The 20787-nt window shown below is 41.2% G+C and overlaps 1 protein-coding gene across 1 annotated transcript in view; it reads right to left on the bottom strand.

Annotated features, from left to right (window-relative positions):
* Positions 1–16007, bottom strand: part of AP4E1 (adaptor related protein complex 4 subunit epsilon 1) — a 29731-nt gene extending 13724 nt beyond the window's left edge. Inside the window, exons 1-12 of the mRNA XM_065412714.1 lie at positions 15852–16007; positions 14264–14335; positions 12330–12453; positions 8671–8744; positions 8138–8259; positions 7112–7271; positions 6378–6544; positions 5297–5370; positions 2049–2171; positions 1845–1954; positions 1292–1431; positions 5–117 (exon numbers count right to left, since the gene is read on the bottom strand). Coding sequence (XP_065268786.1) covers positions 5–117; positions 1292–1431; positions 1845–1954; positions 2049–2171; positions 5297–5370; positions 6378–6544; positions 7112–7271; positions 8138–8259; positions 8671–8744; positions 12330–12453; positions 14264–14335; positions 15852–16007 — 1435 coding nt within the window. The remainder of the gene's footprint in view (positions 1–4; positions 118–1291; positions 1432–1844; positions 1955–2048; positions 2172–5296; positions 5371–6377; positions 6545–7111; positions 7272–8137; positions 8260–8670; positions 8745–12329; positions 12454–14263; positions 14336–15851) is intronic.
* Between the last annotated feature and the right edge of the window lie 4780 nt (positions 16008–20787).

The following is a 20787-nucleotide window of genomic DNA, read 5'->3' as shown; positions in this document are numbered from 1 at the left end:
CCACCTTCAGCCAGCAGCCTCAAGAAGTTGTTTGGGATGTCAGGGTGCATTACATCTCCTCCTACTGAAAATACTGCATTCATAGTCTGGATGAACCACTCATTGTCAGGGGCATATGTATCCAGAACGTTAAGGGAAAATAAGATGTACACTAGTATATCATGTTTATCTATTGTTACTTACAATCTAAAAAAAAAAAAAAAATCTAAAAAGTTTTGAGGATACATACACATATGGAATATCTGAACAGACAAGTGTTTACTATTGAAATGTTTTCCAAGCTAAGGAAGGAGAAAAAGGACAAACAGGGCAGTTTTCCCAGAGCCTCTGGGTCCAAAAGTGTTACCATATGGAATTGTGAATCTTTTTTCTTCTGAGTGTTTCGCAATCCCAAAGCCTGCCCCATTGCTGTCCTGCAGTGTTCTCATTTAATGAGGATGCTTTTTGGACTATTGGGGATTTTTTTTTTTTTTTTTTTAAAACAAAGCCATATCATGCTCCACAACTATCTATTTCATTGGAAGAGCTGCACTCTACTAGGAAAACCATACTCACGGTTAGGAAGTGCTGAAGTCCGATTCAATAAGGCACTAAACTCCTTCTCGCCTTCCAGGGCCGGCTCTACTGTTTTTGCCGCCCCAAGCAGCGCGCCGAATTGCCACCGCGGACGGCGGGGGCAGTCTGTGTGCCGTTAGGGCGGCACGCACATTTCCGCGGCGGCAGCTTCTGTCTTCAGCCGGAAGACAGAAGCCGCCAAATTGCCGCCACGGGCCGCTGAAGACAAAAGCTGCTGCCGAATTGCCGCCACTGCGGAAACGCGCGTGCCACCCTAACGGCACATGGACTGCCCCCACCCTCCGCGGCGGCAATTCGGCGCGCTGCTTGGGGCGGCAAAAACACACGGAATGCCGCCCCTTGCAGATTGCCGCCCCAAGCACCTGCTTGGAATGCTGGTGCCTGGAGCCAGCCCTGTCTCCTTCACACTACAGTGCATGCTTTTTAAAGTTTTCTTTTAGGAGAAGGTTATTACTATTAACTTAAAAGGTGAACTCCAAAGCAAAGCCCAAATGCTTCAGTGCCCTTTACTTTGTGATGAAATAAAAAAAATATGTTGAGATCATTATTTCTTCTGGTTTTTTTTTTACATTTGAAATAAAAGAATTATCGTATCCTGGCTTCCCTCTTTTTCCTGGAAGGCCACAAAATGATCTGTGGAGGATGTGAATAGTGATGTCACATGAAGCTGTAACAGAAGCTCTGGCTCTAAATCTTCAATAAAAGAAAAGGATATTTCTCAACTAATTCTGCTATTTTGCCAGTTAAGTTGATGATGGTATATTCTTCCTTGCTTTGTCTTAAGTAGTCCAGCATCTTTTGAACTATGACAGTTACATTCTGCCCATTGGTAATTCTATAGAGAAGCTCCAATGTCTGAAGGGGAAAACAAAAGAAACAACATTTAAGTAACTAATCACACAACACAGGAGCGACACACAGACAGGAACTTAGTACATAGTTGCCAAATTGGACAAAAATCTTAAACACAATATATTGTTTTATTCTCACATCATACTGGCATTTATCTTCTTAAGAAATGTTTTTAGACAGTTTTTAGAATGAAATAAAAGATTTGTAGAAAAGGAAAGGAGAAAACAGAATATGAAGAGGACCAAGTTTTCTATTTAATTCCTTTCACACAGTTACCACAGCCAAACAATATAAATATGCCTTTGTTTGATGATGCCACTATTGTACTATTAATGGCATTTACTCGAAAATGACATTAATATAGCATGAACTTTAAACATTAAGCTCTCTTTATGGGCATTCAAAAATCAACTTACTTCCCTTTTGATGATAGGATCAGGATGGTCAAGACACTCAATTATTGTCATTTGGTGCTGAAGTGCCAGATTAGGATCCTGCTGGATAACATAGGTCAGAGCTTTGAGTCCTAGAAAATAAATTATTGCATAAAGATATGACAAAAGATCACATACACACGATCAGATTAAAATCTTCTTGCTGAGATGATCAGGTATTCTTACCTAAATACTTCAAATTAATTTTAGGAGATAGAACAAATTTTCCAATGCATTTGGCAGCCTTCTCAAGCAGGTCAGATTTGGGGCAAATGGTATAAATTGTTTGTACACATTCAAATAAGATAGCTGGGGGAAAAACAACAAATGGTAAACAGCAGTAATTTAAGAATAGACATTTCTATAACAATGCGTTTTCATAAAAAAGCTAGCACATACAAGTAAAAAAATCTTCATGTCAAATGACGACTATTTCTCTAGAAAGGGGTTGTGGCTTAATATTTTTAAGAAATATAATATGCATGCTGCATGTAGATTTCTGGGATATTAATAATTATCTCATTAAATATTTTAAACAAGTGTTACTGTTTGGATGTGAAAAAATTTCCTTCTTTCAGGCAAGCAATAGCCCTATTGCATCTCCCATGAATGTGATTCACCCAACTAGATGAGATTTCAAGATTGTCCTGTTTAGAAGAGGCCAAATAATGTAGCTGGACAATGGCTAGGTTGGGTACATAGCCACCATTGCAGAGTGGGATTTCAATTACTTCGCACAAGTGACTGGAAGTATTTTCTCTGCTTTATCATCCACATACCAGGAAGATGACATCAGAGGAAGATGATAATGTTTGTTTCTTAAAGTAGAAAAATTTAGCAAGCAGTTATTGTTAGTAACATCTGGTATATGGTAGGGAGCCTACTACAGTTTATGTAGTAGGGTGGATAGATGAAATACAGAAAGGGTGGGCAGAAGCTCAGTAGTTTGACTTAAACCCCCCCCCCCCACACACACACACACACACAAGAATATACTTCACTGTCAACAACAGACAAGACTTTGGGGGCCCAGCAAAGGATTATTAAGTCTTTAGGGAGAGAAATGTATCTAAAACTGATTTGCCATTTATGTTTAGTGTACGGAAAAGTCTGAATTGATTTTGTTGAACAGAAGTTTCCACCATCCAGTATTCTGACTGACTTTCAGGTAAGGCACATTCATATGGACTGGGGCCTAATCCTATTCTCACTTAAATTAATGACACAACTCTCTCACTGATTTCAATGGGAGCAGAACTGGATTCTTGGTTATTTTCTCTTTCAAAAAATATTTATTTAACTTTTAACTTCAGTTTTGTAGACAGCTTCCCAGCCCTGAAATTTGTTGTAAAATATAGCCACTGAGGAGACTACATAGTGTGGAGGTCCAAAAAGAAGCAAAAAGTAAAAGTTAAATGTTTTCACAGAGACTCAAAATTATCATTGGACTATCACAGCAGCAGTTAGGAAGTCATTATGAACAACCAAGATCAACAAACCTTATGACATAGACAAAAGGGACAAGAGCTCAGGGGCATAATTCCTCTGAGGAAAAAAAAATATTTCTGCTGGGAAAAGCTAAATGGGAAAACAAGTGAAGTGAAGGAAAGGAGATACAAATTAATCTTTTAGGCCACCAATTTAGGTGAGTCAATAGCAAAATTCAATATCCAAGTTAGATTGCCAACTGGTATTTAGGACCATGACAGCAATTCACATGCTTTTTCCACATCTCATATAGGTTAGCCATGGGATAAACAGACCAGAATCTATCAATTGTTAGCAATTAAACTAAATATTAGAAAGGTATGTGCACTAACTGTGTAGCTACATGCAACAAGCTAGGAATGTCTTCAAGGTATGGCTTTTAATATTACAGGATTGGCTATTTTGCAACAAAGTAATCGGATTTTAACATTTTCACATTGGCTTGCATCATAGATTCTTTAGCACTTTATCAATAATTAGCATATAGTGAGCAAAGAAATGCACATGTAAATTCTGTTCTCTGTGTACATTGTACTTGATAAGTGCCAAAACAAGGCTTTTCACATATGGTTGTCTACTCTGATCCCTAAAGTATTTAACATTCAGTCTTGGGAATCCAATTTCCTCTCACTGTACAGAGAATTTATGCACATTAACTCTCTTGAGAGTTGCATGTGTAAATCCATCATACACTAAGAAAACAAACCCCTCAATGTTTATGTTGTTGTTCCTGCATAAAAGCACACCTCTGACATACAAGCAAAGTGAAACACAGTGAACGGATGGTTGTAATCAGTGTGTCATTTGCCAAAAAAAAAATTAAAAAGGGGTGGGGGAGTATTCTGCATTTAATGTGCATCTCACTTTCATTAATGCTTAGAAAATACACCTAGTCAAGGAAACAGACTCCTAGAACTTTGGGGCATATGTTCCACTGTTATTCAGACACTTTCAAAACCAAGTATTAATTTTCTATCAATCGCTGGCAACATTTATGGCTTCGTTCTAAAACCATGAAATACAACATTTTTTTTAAAGAGTAAAAGAACAGTTGTTAATTTAGTGTTCTAGAACCTTAGATATTTGTGCTTGAAAAAGATATCAAGAACAAGCAAACCAACCCACACGTCTTTCAAACTCTCCATAGTTTGCAATATGCTCTTAGGAGTCTGAAAGTATTATTTCTTGTTGATTCTGCTCTAATGTCAAATATTTTTTAACAGTAAACCAACATGGCTGTTTGCAACAATTATAAGATTTACTGTAGTGCCTTATGTCAAAACACACTTTCACATGCATCAGTGTCAATGAGCTCTGGAAATAATTTTAACAACAGGTTCTAGAGAGCAACTCAAGAGATCACAAATGTGTTTGCGAAAGGAAAGGATGTCACACACACACTTGTTGTTAAGTTTCTCAACAACTAATCATGTGGAAGGTTTTTTTTGTTTGTTTGTTTTTTAAAGAAACCTGAAGTCCAGTCCTTCCTTCTGACACACAAGGCAATATCACCATTTTTTTTTATATTAGCTACTATAATGAATACACCTGTGCAACTGACAATTTTACAAGTACATGATGTTGTATATTGAGGAAAAGAGTAAGCCCAACATGATTTGGAGGACTTTCACATAGTATGCAGCAGTTTGAATGCACGCAAATTTGGATCTACAAATATTTAGTTGTTTCCCCTTAAATAAATATTTTTCACTTGAAAAACATTTCAAAACTACATTATACAGGAATATATCATTTCTGTTCATGTGTTAACATTACTAACGTTATATTTCCTTGCTTTATAATTCACCAGTCACAATACCCAAATTCATGACCTCGCCAGATTACTAAACAAAAGAATAGTTACTCATGTCAACAGAACAATAACTAAACACTTACATTTTCATTCTTTGCAAATATTTGTACTTCTACAAAATAGTCTCACCCACCATATGTAATATTATGATTTATTTCTGCTCTTCTTAAAGACTCATCCAGAACATCATACATTAATTCACTTGTCCTGTTACAAAATAAAAATTGTAAAACAGTTCTCACTTTATTTGAAGCCCAGTAAATTAATCACAAAAAACACCACCTGTACATACCTGTTTAGTGAAAAAACAACATCCTAATCCTACAAGCTGCTCCACATGATTTCAATGAGACTATTCATATTAATGAATTCTCATTAGAGCAAGTAAGGGCTACAATCTGGCTCTAAATGGCATCTCACAAGATGTTTGCTACTTTCAAATAAGCCATCTATTGCATCAAGAGAGACTAAAAATACATTCCTTGCTGATCAACCAAAAGTCTGTCTTATTTACTAAGAGGATTAGAGAACACAAATGACTAAACCAGGGGTAGGCAACCTATGGCACGTGTGCCGAAGGCAGCACGCGAGCTGATTTTCAGTGGCACTCACACTGCCCGGGTCCTGGCCACCGGTCCGGGGGGCTCTGCATTTTAATTTAATTTTAAATGAAGCTTCTTAAACATTTTAAAAACCTTATTTACTTTACATACAACAATAGTTTAGTTATATATTATAGACTTATAGAAAGAGACCTTCTAAAAACGTTAAAATGTATTACTGGCACGCGAAACCTTAAATCAGAGTGAATAAATGAAGACTCGGCACACCACTTCTGAAAGGTTGCCGACCCCTGAACTAAACCCTTACAAAGGACAGCACTCTTTTTACACTGTCTTGTCTTGGATTTTCACTGTGATCATATTACCAACCAAATTAATGGAAATTCTGATCTCAAGTCCACAAGTGTCTCTCACCACATATCCCATAATCAGCTGCCTGACACACACAGGAGCTGAGAAACAAGGTAAGTATAACTTTTCAATAAATAACTTTTCACAGTATTTGTTAATAAAGAGCAAATGGAATGTATTAATCTTTTATTTTCCTTTGTGTCATGAAAGCACAGTAAAAGTTAGGTTACCACAAAATAATGACTCACTGTGTATTCTTTCTATATTCAAAGAATTTATTACATAGAAGAAACTGGTTACCTTGGATCATCTTTTCCTAACAGCCCCAGTATTCTTAAGAGCTGAATTTGTAGCCATGGTGCTGGCACGCTGTGGTAATTGAAGTCTATAGGAAGCTTTCCTCCCACTACCTGCTTTAGAATGGATACAAAGCTCTCTGTCAAGTCCTTGTATCCAGATGCATTTTTCTAGACAAGGAAAAGAGAAATACAATTCAAATATTTTAAGTACAGTGCCTCAGAAATACACCATAAAGCCATGACAGGAATATAATCTTATTAGCTATTATTCAATTAATTGTTCCATTTCCTAACCCATCACTTCTTCCTCTCAAACCCCAACATCAACTCCTTTTTGCTTTATTAAGCTTAAAGTGTTTTCCCTGTATTTTCAACAAGACTGTGAATATGACAAAGCATTTCCCTTGCAATGGTACACTGAATCCGCAGGCAATCCTCAGCATAATCTATAACACACTGAAAAAAACCTAAACTTTGGACTTAAAAACAAGGCCATTATGCCAAAGGTGCGTATCACCAGGGTCAGGCTCCGAACAGGTCAGCTGGGGCTTTTGTCAAGGGTTGGAATGCTAATGAATATAGTACAGATTACCACGATTCACCTTCATAACTAACTGAAAACAAGTTGATAGACCATCCTTCCAGAGAGATTTTCCTACAGAACAATTTTACAGTTGTTTGTACATTTTAAAAACCAGCCTATATGTTCAATTAGACTTCTAATTCTCAGCCTACCTTAATCATTTGAAGGTAAATGTGTAAAGAAGCAGCCATGACTCCAACATCCCTGTCACACAGGGCTTTCCGGAACTTGTCATGGATGTGCTGGACTTGGTTGGGAGCAATGAGATAGAATTTATACAAGGCCTGAACTGCTTTTCTTCTGATAATTTCCCTAAAGAGAAACATTTTTCTTTAAAAGATCAAGCAACTTGACCCTAAATAGAAGTTTTACTTACCCTAAATTGTTTCTCTATATTATGAAACAGAGACTTTATTTTTATGAAAACTACTGACTTTGTAACATTTCCCACTTTTATAGCTAGTTAGTTAAAAATATTAACTAGGCATCAAATCATGATGCCTCTGAAATAGTATTATCATTCAAGTTTTACAAGTGAGGACACCGAGAAAACAGAGAGGATAAGTAATGTGGCAAAGGCCATATGATGAGTCAGTGGCACAGCAAGCATAGAGTTTAGTAGTTCCTGGAGTTAGATTATGCTTCTTCTACCTTTTAGTTTAGTATGTACACCAAGCTAGCTCTATATTTTCATGTATGTAATGTTATTAACTACGAGGCCTGATAATCAAAGGGCTGAGCATCTACACCTCACCAGTCTTCAGTGGGGTTTGTGCATGCTCAGCTTCTCCAAAAATCAGGCATAGATCTTTCTGTGATGTAATGAATTCCAAGGGTACAATTTGTTACTCCATTTACACTACAAACACTTCTTAACCCACATAGTGCAACAGTATCTCCACATGCATAAAGTTACATGACATTTATCCATCAACAATGCTTAAGCAAAACAAAAGACATCCATTGTGCAATCAAGAATGCATAAACTAAAGAGGGGAGGGGGACACAAAAGGAAAATTTGAAAAGGAACACAAAGTTGTGAATAATGACTAAGGAAGGATTCAGAGCAAAAACAGTATTTAAGAGAAGTATTTATGTACTGATATAAAACATCAAAATTTTAGGACATTCCAAATTTTTAACAAAGCCAGAAATCCTTCCTATAAGTGAATACATACTTAGAATGCTGAAGTTTGTCTTCTATGAGGGGAAGTACAGCTGGAATCATTTCCCGTGGAAAGATCTGGCTGACAACAGTAAGTGCCATACACACCTCAACCAGGTTAGTGCTCTGCAAGTCCTGTCACAGTCATTAAGACAACAAAATGGTCATTTCTAATTTAAACTATGAGAAACTTTTCATTTCTAAGACCAAATGTGGGAAAGCCTCCACTTTTTACGCTATACTGTGAAGCACTGCTCTCTAATGCTCTGCTAATTAAGGGATTGTTCAATTTTTCTGTGAAATTTTCATTGTATTTGTTTAATACTGCTACACAACTTGAAACTATAACCACAGGAGAAGGATACATTAGATTCCCTTAAGAAGCTCAAGTGATAGTCATTTTTCTTATTTCAGTGTTAACTGACAAACAAGTAGATTTTATTAATAAATACATAATTTAGAATTAAAATTGGCATTATACTTGGAAAAGCACTGGCCTATAAAGTTAGTGTAATGTTTTTCTCCAAACCGCCCATAAAGCTGTACCTTCACAACTGTGTTCACAAGCAGAAGCAACAGTTCGTGATTTTCATGGAGGAATAAAGAAACAGCCAAGTAACCTACAAAAGAAAAAAACAAAAAACCTCCATCACCTTTTCCAGTACTAAACTATTTCCAAATGTTAACAGGAGAACTTAAGATATCCAGAACACAAGAGTCGACGACTCAAATCATAGGTGAAAATACTGGTAGATTATATGATCTCGGTGGGTAAGTCTAGACATGAAAAGAAAATAAAAAAAGAAAAGAACTCTGTGGCAGTGAGTTTCGGAGCCCGAGTAACTGACTCTGAGGGCTGGGCTACACTGGGGGGGGAACGATCCAAGATACGTATCTTGGATCGAATTACCTGGGGTCCACACGGCGCGGGATCGACGGCCGCGGCTCCCCCGTCGACTGCGCTACCGCCGCTCGCTCTGGTGGAGTTCCGGAGTCGACGGTGAGCGTGGTCGGGGATCGATATATCGCGTCTTAACAAGACGCGATATATTGATCCCGGATAAATCGATTGCTACCCGCCGAAACGGCGGGTAGTGAAGACGTACCCTGAGATTCACTGCCGTGGGGGGTTTGCTGTGTATATGCACTCCATTAAATGTTTCATAAAATGTTTTTTATAATCTGGTTGCTTGGAGATATTTAGCTTGTCGTAGTGTTTAGTAAGGATGGACTTGAAACCCACAAGCTGTGTCCAAAATTAAGAGGACTCTGTAAAGCTGTCAGATCTAAAGCACTGAGGATATCATATAAGAGACAATTCATTAGGAAATTAATGCTTTTTTCCATACTAACAAAATTATATTCTCCCTAGACCAGACAACTACCCATAAGCAGCCTGCACTTTATTTTTAAGTAAGGAGACACCAATATAGCAAATTTTAGTTTTAAATAAATGATTGTGTCCCAGTTTATTTACTAAATTACATAATTCAACACTATATATTTTCTAGTGTTACTCAATTAAGTTATTCTTTTATTTATTTTGACTGGTAATTATAAAACAGACTTATTTAAAGGAGCTCTAGGTACTATGACATAATTAAAATAACACAAACAAACACACAAAAAGTCAGTTAAATCCCATAAATCCCATTCCAATTCCATAACACAAATCAACACATATAATTATAGGAGAGCAAACAAATCCTCTATCACAGCTCAAACCCCATTCATGCCCTCACCCTCCTCAGATATCCAGGAAATCAGACAGGGTTTGGGGATGGCTTGAAGGTCACAGACTTCAACCATTTGGAACTAAGGCGAGAACTAAATTCCAGAATCAAGGACCCTGATGGAATAAGCACCTCTTCTGATCACAAAAGGTGGAACTATTACATGGGGATAGTTTGTGGGTCACAGACCGGCAGGGCTCAGGCCATTTAAGGTTTTACTATTTAGATTCCAGAAAGGAACCAATAGATAGGTCTTGAACCACTGGTGAAATGTCTCCTGGTATGATAAACCAGTGATAAACAATCAGATCACTGCATTCTGGACTACCTTCAGTGTCTGAATTAATTTCAGGTGTAATCTACAATGAGTACATGGCAGTAGTGTAGTATCAGTAAGTGATAAAGACATGGACTATAATAGCAAATTCCATATTGCAAAGAAGAAACCACAGCCTTCTGGCCAGACCTGGATTTTTAAAAAGCAGCCTTCACGATAACAGTGCTACCTTATTGTCTAACAGCAGTTGTTTTCCAACTGAACTCTCAAGTGGCAAACTTGAACGAAATAGGAGGTTAAGGTGTGATGGGCACAACCCTGCAGTCAAGGAAGCCGATATAATCCCTGCCAGCCACTTCGGAGGTTTTTCCCAACCTACCAACATCACCTGTGTCATATCTGGATTTAGCCTCAATTAACTTGTTCTCATTTGTGCCTAGATTGCCACTTAACACTCAAACACAATGGCAAGATCAACTGAGAGGAGATGAACATACCGAAGACATGAGAGCCCATGCCACCTCACTAACACTCCTAGAAGCCCCAGATATATATCCCAGGTGGTTGCATTAGGGAATTGTTCATCTGCCTCTCCTCTTGTTCGGTATGTGTACACCTCCCCCCGCCCCCCCGAACAAGAGGAGTGACAAGATGGAGGATGACTCCACAAGAGAACCCTTGAGGCAGATGAACAATTCCCTAATGCAAACTCCTGGGACCACTCACCCAGGAAAGAATGGAGACACTCAAGAGCCCTGTCCACCATTGCATACAACTGTAGAGTCAGCAGTACCAAAGACAACTGAACAACTTTATAATATCAGCATAGACACCTACTCATTCTCCATTACTAGTAGATCCTAAAGCCAAAGCAATGAGTGCTGTTTTTCTGTCCAGGAGATTTGAGGCATCTAGATACTGAAAAGACTGGTCAAACACAACCTTCTCAATAATATTACCTACAAGGGAAGATATGAAACTGGTTGACAGTTAGCCAGATTGTCAATGTCAAGAAATAATCTCTTGATCAAAGGCCATATACAAGCAGTCTTCAAAAGAGATTGCACCCTGCCTTCCACAAGAAGGTGTTGTTAATTCCTACGAGCATCACACTGAGCACCTTTTCACTGGTCTTCAATAGTCAGGAAGGACAAAGATCTAAAATTACAGTTTCTGATACAAGGTTTATCCAACTCCAGCGCTTGAGTGAATTATACCAGCTGCAATTCAAACACAGAAAACCTAACAGTTATTTTACCCAATATATTGCCTTGCTATTGCAGATGCAGATAATTTGGCACACATCTGAACTATTTTCTCTGCAACACAACAAGAAATGTCTTCACTAAGACACTTGAATCAGCAACCTCTTGGAGATACCCCCAGATTAATCAGAAAGTCAACTCCTTGAAACAAATCTACTGATAAGACTTTGTAGCTAAAACAGAGATATGAAACTCTTCTTTGCCTCCCATAAAATATGTGGCGTAAAATTTCAAAAATTCTTTTACACCATCAGTCAGATTTCTCCATAGACTTCTGCACTGGTGCTCTCATTATCTTCCCTCTCGCCTCATTTGTCACAAACCACCTCTAACCCAAAGACATGGAAGAATATGCTTAAAGGGCACTGCACTAATATTGAAAAGAAAAGATTATAAAACCCTACAAAAGCATAAATACAGTTGAATGTCGGAGAGTTGGCACTCTCAATTTGGAAATACTTTTACTCCACTAAATACTGTCTCTTTAATATTCCAGTTATATTATTTTAAGAGGTTATTTATGACAACTATATATAAAGGTTCTCATGGGAAATTGACCTTCAAGCCAATGTGTCTGAAATACCCTTTAAACGAAAATGCTTGTATGTCTCTAGTGTTTACTAGACCTGATATTAAAAATTATTTAAATAATACAAAGGTTTTGTTTTTTTTATGGTTTCCCCTCTGCACCCATTTTTCAACCAGGTACAGAGCTCCTTAAAATTCAAATAATTTTGTATTTTCAAATTTTGAAATGTCAAGTTGAATTTTTTTTCCCCAAAAAGAAAAAATATTGAAAATAAAATTGTGGAAAGTGGGAGAAAACTTTCAACCAGTTCTTGTATTTAGTATGACTTCCAACCCAATCTCAGGGGACATTTGTGGCAATTTTGAGCACAATATTAACATATACCAGTCTTATACACATACCAACTCTTTTTTCTAAAAGGTTTCCCTGTTGTGCTAGCTTAATAGCATGGATGTATCCGAAGGAGGACTCATATCCCAGCATTTCACAATAGATTAGTCTCACCATACATTCTTTCATCAGTCTCTGAAATACCAAGAATGAAATATTAAGAAATTTAGAATAGTTATAAGTGCTCTGTTTCTCTTTGCACCTCTAACGTATTGGGGTTTGAGACTGACACCATGTATATATTATAAACAAAAAGCACTACTTTTTCTAAAATCAGAATTTAACATTTCTAAAATGAAAGTTTATCAATATTTGATGTGATACACCTCTACCCCGATATAACGCTGTCCTTGGGAGCCAAAAAATCTTACTGCATTATAGGTGAAACCGCGTTATATCGAACTTGCTTTGATCCGCTGGAGTGCGCGCCCCCCCCCCCCGGAGCGCTGCTTTACCGCATTATATCCAAATTCATGTTATATCGGGTCGCGTTATATCGGGGTAGAGGTGTACTAATGTTTCAAAACAAATTTAAGTTAAACTACAACTAAACTTCATCAAATCCCATGCATAAAGATCATGTTATCCGGCTATGAGTGGCATCCTTGCATTCAAAACAAAATTATGACCATCATGGGTATTAAAATGAATAGTCACAAGGCACTGTACCACCATATGTACAATACCACAAATGATTCCACATCCCATTGTTGTTGTATCACCAATGGGAGGAAAGTGGTCAGTGCAGTCGCAAATGGAAGAGAAATGGTTCCATTAAATAATCTCTCTATTAAAAAACATTTTTATTATAGTGTGGACCACAACTTTATAAAGCCAATTTTGAGTGACAAATTAAACATGATCTTGCGATGTGACAATGTAGCAAAAAGATAGTACCATACTAAGAGTCTGTATACACATGGAATTATTCAGGAATAATTATTCCTGAATATCATGATGTGTGGACAAACCTATTTCAGAATAAGAGCATCCAAACATGGAGTTATTCCGGGACCACTTTTGCTCTTTAAATTCACATGCTACCTTAATCCAAATTAACTTTCAAGTATAGATAATCCCTAAATTGCATATACAATGGAACTGCATGCAATGTTAGAAATGTAATTATTATGAACACAGAAGCATCTCATGCTTGACTGAAATCTGTAATCATTGGTCTGCATTAGAGAATTCCCTTGACTAATCTTAAGCAACCAGTGGGTGGTAACTTGACAGATGATAGAACCAGTGTTCTGAGACAGCACAAACAGATGGGCAGGAGCACTCTAAGACTGCACTTGGGAGGAGTAATTGGACATGCTCAGCTGCATCACCTACTTGCTCCAAGCAAGCACAGTTGCAATGGTGCTCTCACTGCTTGGGCACCATTGCAAAAACCTAGGTGTAGATATAAGATGTATTACAAGTACAGCATGTTCTAGTAATGGTGCTAACAAATGCAAGATTTCTCTAGTGCAGGGGTTGGCAACCTTTGGCACATGGCGCGCCAGAGTAAGCACCCTGACGGGACGGGACGATTTGTTTACCTGCTGCATCCGCAGGTTCGGCAGATCGCTGCTCCCACTGGCCGTGGTTCGCCGCTCCAGGCCAATGGGGGTGGCGGGAAGCGGCGGCCAGCACATCCCTCGGCCCACGTTGCTTCCCGCCCCCCCCCCATTGGCCTGGAGCGGCGAACCACGGCCAGTGGGAGCCGCGATCAGCCAAACCTGTGGACATGGCAGGTAAACAAACCGGCCTGGCCCGCCAGGGTGCTTACCCTGGCGAGCCGCGTGCCAAAGGTTGCCGACCCCTGCTCTAGTGTATACCAACTATACCAAACTCAGAAGTATTCACTCACCCTGCCAAGCACAAGTCTGCACATTGCTATTCTTAAATTCAGTCTACAGTAAAGGTAAATTTCATTACAAATAAGACTAAAACTTACAAGTGTTGTAGTGGGAGCAGAAACTGTTGCCTTCAAATTAGTTTGTTCCTGTTGTATTAATTTTTCTTCCTCCTATAAAAGAATAATTTAAATATTTTTAAGATCTTGCATAATTGTGGGGGGTAAAAAAAAGAAACAAAAATGAAAGATTGCAAGGAAAGCATGATCTATTAGAATTCTATCAAAAATAATTTATATAATCTTACTGTCTTCATTTGTTTTTTCTATAAATAATATTACAAAGCTATTGCACTTCCAATTTCACTAGATTTACAGCTTCAAAGGGTTTCACTAGATTTCCACATACTGTTTTTTTTAAAGCACAGAAAATGGTATACTTTCCATATCTACATTTTCATCTGCTCAGTCTTCCACTGGCCTGTATTACAGTATACAGAAGTTTATTGAGTTTAAATGGTCTGACAGTACTTCATTTATATTCTTGGACTTGGAAAATATTTTAAAGTGGACAGTTTTAATACATGCCCTTCAAAACAGAAACTGCATTCTGCAGCCATTTTGCAAGCTCAGCAAGTTTGGCCCTAGTTAGGACTTAGATGAGACCTCTAGTCTAGTGCCTAGACAGTGATAGTGGTAATTCAGCCAGTAACACTCTTTCTTCTAAATCAGTATTGAAATAATACACAGCATGGTGTCAGGGAATGACACGATGCATTATTTTGGACAACAGATAACACAAAGGTCCTGCCCATTTGTATAGCATGCACTCTTAGGAATAATAAGGGATTTACCTCTGTGTCCTGGCCAAGTTACATCATGTTATTTACACCTACTCCTACAAAAACTGATCACTGTGTATTGCATTCATATTTACTCCCTGTACTAAACTAGAAGGAAGGATGGTCCAATGGTTAGGGCTCTAGACTCTGGTTTTGAGATCCTGCTCTGTCACCGCCTTCCTGTGTGACTATGGACAAACCATTTAACCTCTCTGTGCCTCAGTTCCCAACATGTAAAATAGGGGTTTACAGCACTTCTCTACCTGGGGCGAGGTAAGGATACTAAGTATAAATATATGAATGGTAGGGTTGCCAATTTTGGTTGTTTTATCACATTATAATCTTTAATTACAAAAGCTTTAATTCCTGAAGTCTCCAGGACAATCCTGGAGCACTGGCACCCCTAATTAAAGCCTATGAGGCACCCAGATACTATTGTAATTGGGGCATATCAATAGGCTGGGTGGGTAGAAAGAAAAACATGTTACTGGGCAGGGCTGAACAGGTGTGTTTCACCCCAGAGGCAGCAGCCAGCACCTGCTGACCTTCCACATTCAGGCTTTTCTACACCTCACAGCGCAGGGGCGGAGCTGCTTGACCGAAAACCCGTCTACTCTAATACCCGGCGACCGGGGACCCCCATGGCTTCGCGCCTGTCCAGAGCATGAGACACACCCGGCGCGGGAAGCCAGGGGCACGGGTGAGAAGGGGACCGTGGACCCAGCCTCACCGCTTGCTTTCAGCCTGGGGGGGGGCGAGGCTACGGCTACAATTCACAGGGGAGAAGGTCCTGCTGGCCAGGGGCCCAGCCCCCCGCGGAGCCACCCCGGCCCCCCACCAGCCCGTACATGTTTGGAGGAGAGCGCGGTGATGCTCCGGATCAAGCCGCCCAGCCGCGAGGTGGCCGAGACCCGACCCGGACCTCCTCCGGGCCCGGCCCCCGGGTCCTGTTGCCCCAGCAGGCCGGGCAGCGCGCTCAGCGTCCGCTCCACCACGTCGCTCATGCCCGGCCCCGCCGGCGGCGGCCCCCCACTCGCCTCCTGCCGCCTCCCGGAAGGGCAGGGCCTGATCCCGCCCCCACTTCCGGTTTCCCTGACTAAACAACTTTATTGAGGCTCCCGGCGCGGACAGCGGACACCGCGGGTGGCCGGGGCGCGGCTGGTGCGGGAAGAGGCGCGTAGAGCCGCAGGCTCCTGGGCTCTAGGCAGCCCGAGTCCCCGCCCCCCGGTGGGTACCGGGGCGTGGTGCTGTGAGACGTCAGGGAGCCCTGGGGAAGGCAGCGACCCCCGCCCGAGCACCGTGCCCAGCAAGGCCTGAAGGGCTGGGCCCGGAGCGCTCCCGCCCGAGGCTCGGGGTGGTGCCCAGAAGCCCCTGCAGGCGGCCGGTGACAGCTTATACCGTTCTCCCGGACAGACGAGACCGTATTGATCCACCCCAGCGCGCTAAGCATGTGGGGCCGGGGCCCCGGCCCAGAGTAGGAGTCCGCCCCTTTAGCACCGTGCGCTGGTCTTGACAACTCTGGTTTTCTCCCTAGGACCCTTGTCTGAGCTTGGGGGGCATGGAGACTTGGAATTCCCTCCGGCACAGAGAGGGGGGAGTGTTACGGGGCCCTGAACATCCGCTTCACTTCGGCACAGCAAGTAGTACATGGGCTACATATGGACACAACTCAGTTGTGTGGGGGAGCAGAGCTGGCCATCTGCTGTGCGGCTCCCTGCTGTCGCCACTGGTGAGTGGCAACGCCCAATTCTTTGAGAGGCTTCATGGCCTCCCTTAACTCCCAACACCCTGCCACACATAGCCTGGTAAACCTGAAGGTGGAGCTGAAACACCGCTTTCTAAGCTGGAGAGCACATCTAGGGGATTCAGTCTTTACAGAAGGGTCCTGGGATCAGGCAGGACTCACTCACAGACAGAACTGCTCGCACAAGGCTTTGAAACATGGCAAGATTTGCTTTGGGTAACCTTTCTTCATAAGCAACAGAGGGTCCTGTGGCACCTTTAAGACAAACAGAAGTATTGGGAGCATAAGCTTTCGTGGGTAAGAACCTCACTTCTTCAGATGCAAGTGACTTGCATCTGAAGAAGTGAGGTTCTTACCCACGAAAGCTTATGCTCCCAATACTTCTGTTAGTCTTAAAGGTGCCACAGGACCCTCTGTTGCTTTTTACAGATTCAGACTAACACGGCTACCCCTCTGATACTTTCTTCATAAGTCATTTCACAAAATCTCAAACGCTACGATGGCCACCCATCCTGCCAACCCAAGAGGGAAGCAGTGTTGGGATAGGTTAGTAAAATGCTTATTTTGATGTCTAAAAGCTGTAACGAATCAGTTACATGCTTATAGGTCTTTTATTTATCTGTGAAAGTCTAAAAAGAATGAGTTTAAAGTTAAGTAGCAGAATTAACTGAATTTTCAGATCCTTTATTCCAATGGAAAATATCAATAAGAGATTTTTCTCTTTTTCTTCTAGTAGCAGAAACAACAAAATAAACCCCAAAGAAATAAATTAAAATACCCCAGGGAGCTAATTTGTTAAAGTTTTTCTCAGTAGCTTTTCATTTAGAGATAAAAATTTGGTTTTGCTGCATCCACTCTTGAAAGTGAAGAAATGTGTGTATAGCATAGGACGTAAGCTTGATCTTTCAACAGTGAAGTTAATGGGAGTATTGTGATTGTCTTCAATGGGAACAGCGTGGATAAGGCTGAAAAACACAAAAAGGTACAATCACACACTGATTCAGATTTCATAATTAAATTGAGAGATCGTGGCAATGTGCAATGAAAGAATCATTTTCTCAGTTGTGATGGCTTTCTTTTGTACTGTGAAATTACTCTCTCCAGACACATTACCCATAATATGCAATAAACATCTACTTTGTAAATAATGATTAATTTAAGGAGAATTTCTTTTTGTTGTATATTAAGGTTGTTCTTATCCTCCATCTTGTTTTTAAATTCTGATTGTTGGTTTTCTGTCAGTGTAAATGCATTGTAAGTAAGGAGTGAAACATCCTACCCAATACCTGATCTTTTTTGTTTTTAAGAAGCCCCTTTTAACCTTTACATTATTAAATCTGAATCAGTTTCTGTTAAATTTCAGTTTCTGTTTTGTAACCTGAAGAGTGTAATTATCAAAAGCTGAAGCTTGCTTCTTTGCTTTTTTTTTTTTTTTTTTTTTAACTTGGTTCAGCAATAAATATTGGGCTGACTCCTATAGTATAGTGCAGGGGTCGGCAACCTGCGGCACGTGTGCCAAAGGTGGTACACGAGCCGATTTTTAGTGGCACTCTGCTGCCAGCCGGATACCCGGCCGCCGGACCCGCTCAGCCCGCTGCCTGCCTGGATGAACGGAACCCTCAGCCGGCAGCAGGCTGAGCGGGGCCGGTGGACGGAACCCCAGACCGGCAGCGGGCTGAGCTGCTCAGCCCGCTGCCGTTCTGGAGTTCTGTCCGCCGGCCCCGCTCAGCCCGCTGCCGGTCTGGTGTTATGTCCGCCGGCCCCGCTGACTGTCTAGGGTTCCGGCCGCCGACCCCTTGCCAGCCGGGGTCCCGACCGCCGGCCCTGCTCAGCCTGCAGCCAGTCTGGGGTTCCGGCCGCCGGCCCCGCTCAGCCCGCTGCCGGTCTGGGGTTCTGTCCGCCGGCCCCGCTGACTGTCTAGGGTTCCGGCCGCCGACCCCTTGCCAGCCGGGGTCCTGACCGCCAGCCCTGCAGCCAGTCTGGGGTTCCAGCCACCGGCCCCCTGCTAGCAGGGGTCCTGGCCACCAGCCCCGTTCAGCCCGCTGCCAGCCTAGGATACCAGCTGCCAGCCCCGCTCACCTCTCTGCACTATTATTTACTTTATATACAATAATAGTTTATTTATATAATATAGACTTAGAGAGAGAGACACCTTCTAAAAACATTAAAATGTATTACGGGCACGTGAAACCTTAAATTACAGTGAATAAATGAAGACTTGGCACCCCACTTCAGAAAGGTTGCCAACCCCTGGTATAGTGTCATAGAAATGTAGGACTGTAAGGGACCTCGATAGGTCAACTAGTCCAGTCCCCTGCACTGAGGCAGGACTAAGTATTATCTAGACCGTCCCTGACAGGTGTTTGTCTAACCTGTTCTTAAAAACCTCCAATTTTGGAGGTTCCACAACCTCCTTAGGTAACTTGTTCTAGTGGTGTGATGCAGCAGCTGTACCAAATAGCTGATGGAATGTGGTTGGAGAGATAGCATAGTCTGCCCTGGTACAATCACATCAATGTAAAATGGATTATCCAGTGGCATGAAGCTACCCTAAAGGCTCTTAGCCACCTCCCTCCTGCTGGCACAGCGGAGGAAAGCTGGAGGAAAGCATGTGCCAATCTCTGGTTGTGGTTTTGCTCTTTAGAACAATGGCATGAGTGAAAGCAGCCCTCAGCCTGCTCTCCCTTATGCTGGGCAATTGGGCCTGTTCACAGTGGCCCCAGGATCACAGGAGCAGAAAGGTGCCACCACTGCACCACACTGTCCCTACATGCGTTCTGTACACTTCAGACAGACCCAGGGATCTGACACATCATTTACAATGTTAAGGCTGCTTGTGTGTTTCAGTACTGTCTCTTTAACTAGCATGTGGTTTTGATACTGCAAACACTAACATGATTATTATTTATATTACCATAGGAGCCCTGTTCATGCTCCAGCACCCCATTATGCTAGTTGCTGTACAAATACAGAACAAAAAGACAGTCCCTACCCCAAAGAGCTTACAGTCTAAGTATGGGACAAGAACAACAGCTGAATACAGGCATCTGCGGGAGTGTAAGGAAACAAAAAGACAGTATTGGTCAACATGACAGGCTGTGGGTCTCAGTACACCAGCAGCTTAATAATCATTTTCAAGTAGTTGGAGGCATCATGGCAAAGAAGAGCCTTAAGGAGGATTAGTGAGGTAGTTTGTTGATGTTTGTGGGGAGCTCCTTCCAAGCATGAAGGGCAGCATGAAAGAAAACACTAAGGTGCTTGATTGAAAATTTAACAAGTGGGTGATGGAAGCTGTCTTCATAGGCTGGTCAGAGGCAGGAGTCAACATCTCAATAGTGAATCAAACAGAATAGGTATGGTGGTGATAGGCCATCTCTTGCTTTCTTTGTCAGTCACATACCTCAGGCTTTGGCCATGCCTCAGAACTGCCCAGAAACACAGCAATGTGGCTTCCCATGCGTCTATATGGAAGGAGACTCTCACAGATGATGCTAAGGGTGGAACACAACACGCATCAAAACAGCAATGGCATAAATACGTGGAGGAAGGGACCACAGTGGCTAACTGACCACCTCAGTCTAGATTTCATCCCCTAAAGGCAAATACACTGTCTATTCATTTCTCTCTGATCTCTGAGATCAGGCATTTCTAGGCCTGGTATAATGGGATTTTCCACCAATTGCTACAAGCTATGCTCACATAATCGTTGATGTATTTTTGAACACAGATGTGAAAGCTTTTTTCCATTGCTGAATAGTAAATAGGGGGAAATCCTAGTCCCACTGAAATCAGTGAGAGTCAGTCAGCTTGCTCATGTTAGCAGAATAGCAGGCTCTCCATTTTGCTAAGGTTGAATGCCTACTTCCATTTAAAATACAGACACATACACCTTTTTTTTTAGTTTTACATGATTTTCTCAAATTCTTTTTGTATTGAAATATCCCATATTTAATTTCAACCCAAGGATTAATTGTTTTAGAGAGTGAGCAAACTGTGTCAACCATTTTTGAATTCTATGATTGCAAGGGGAAAATAATTTT

The sequence above is a fragment of the Emys orbicularis genome, chromosome 10 (genome assembly GCF_028017835.1).
Source record: "Emys orbicularis isolate rEmyOrb1 chromosome 10, rEmyOrb1.hap1, whole genome shotgun sequence".
In the NCBI taxonomy this organism is placed as follows: domain Eukaryota; kingdom Metazoa; phylum Chordata; order Testudines; family Emydidae; genus Emys; species Emys orbicularis.
Note: the sequence above shows the minus strand (reverse complement) of the source record. Positions and strands in the feature narration are given on the sequence as shown.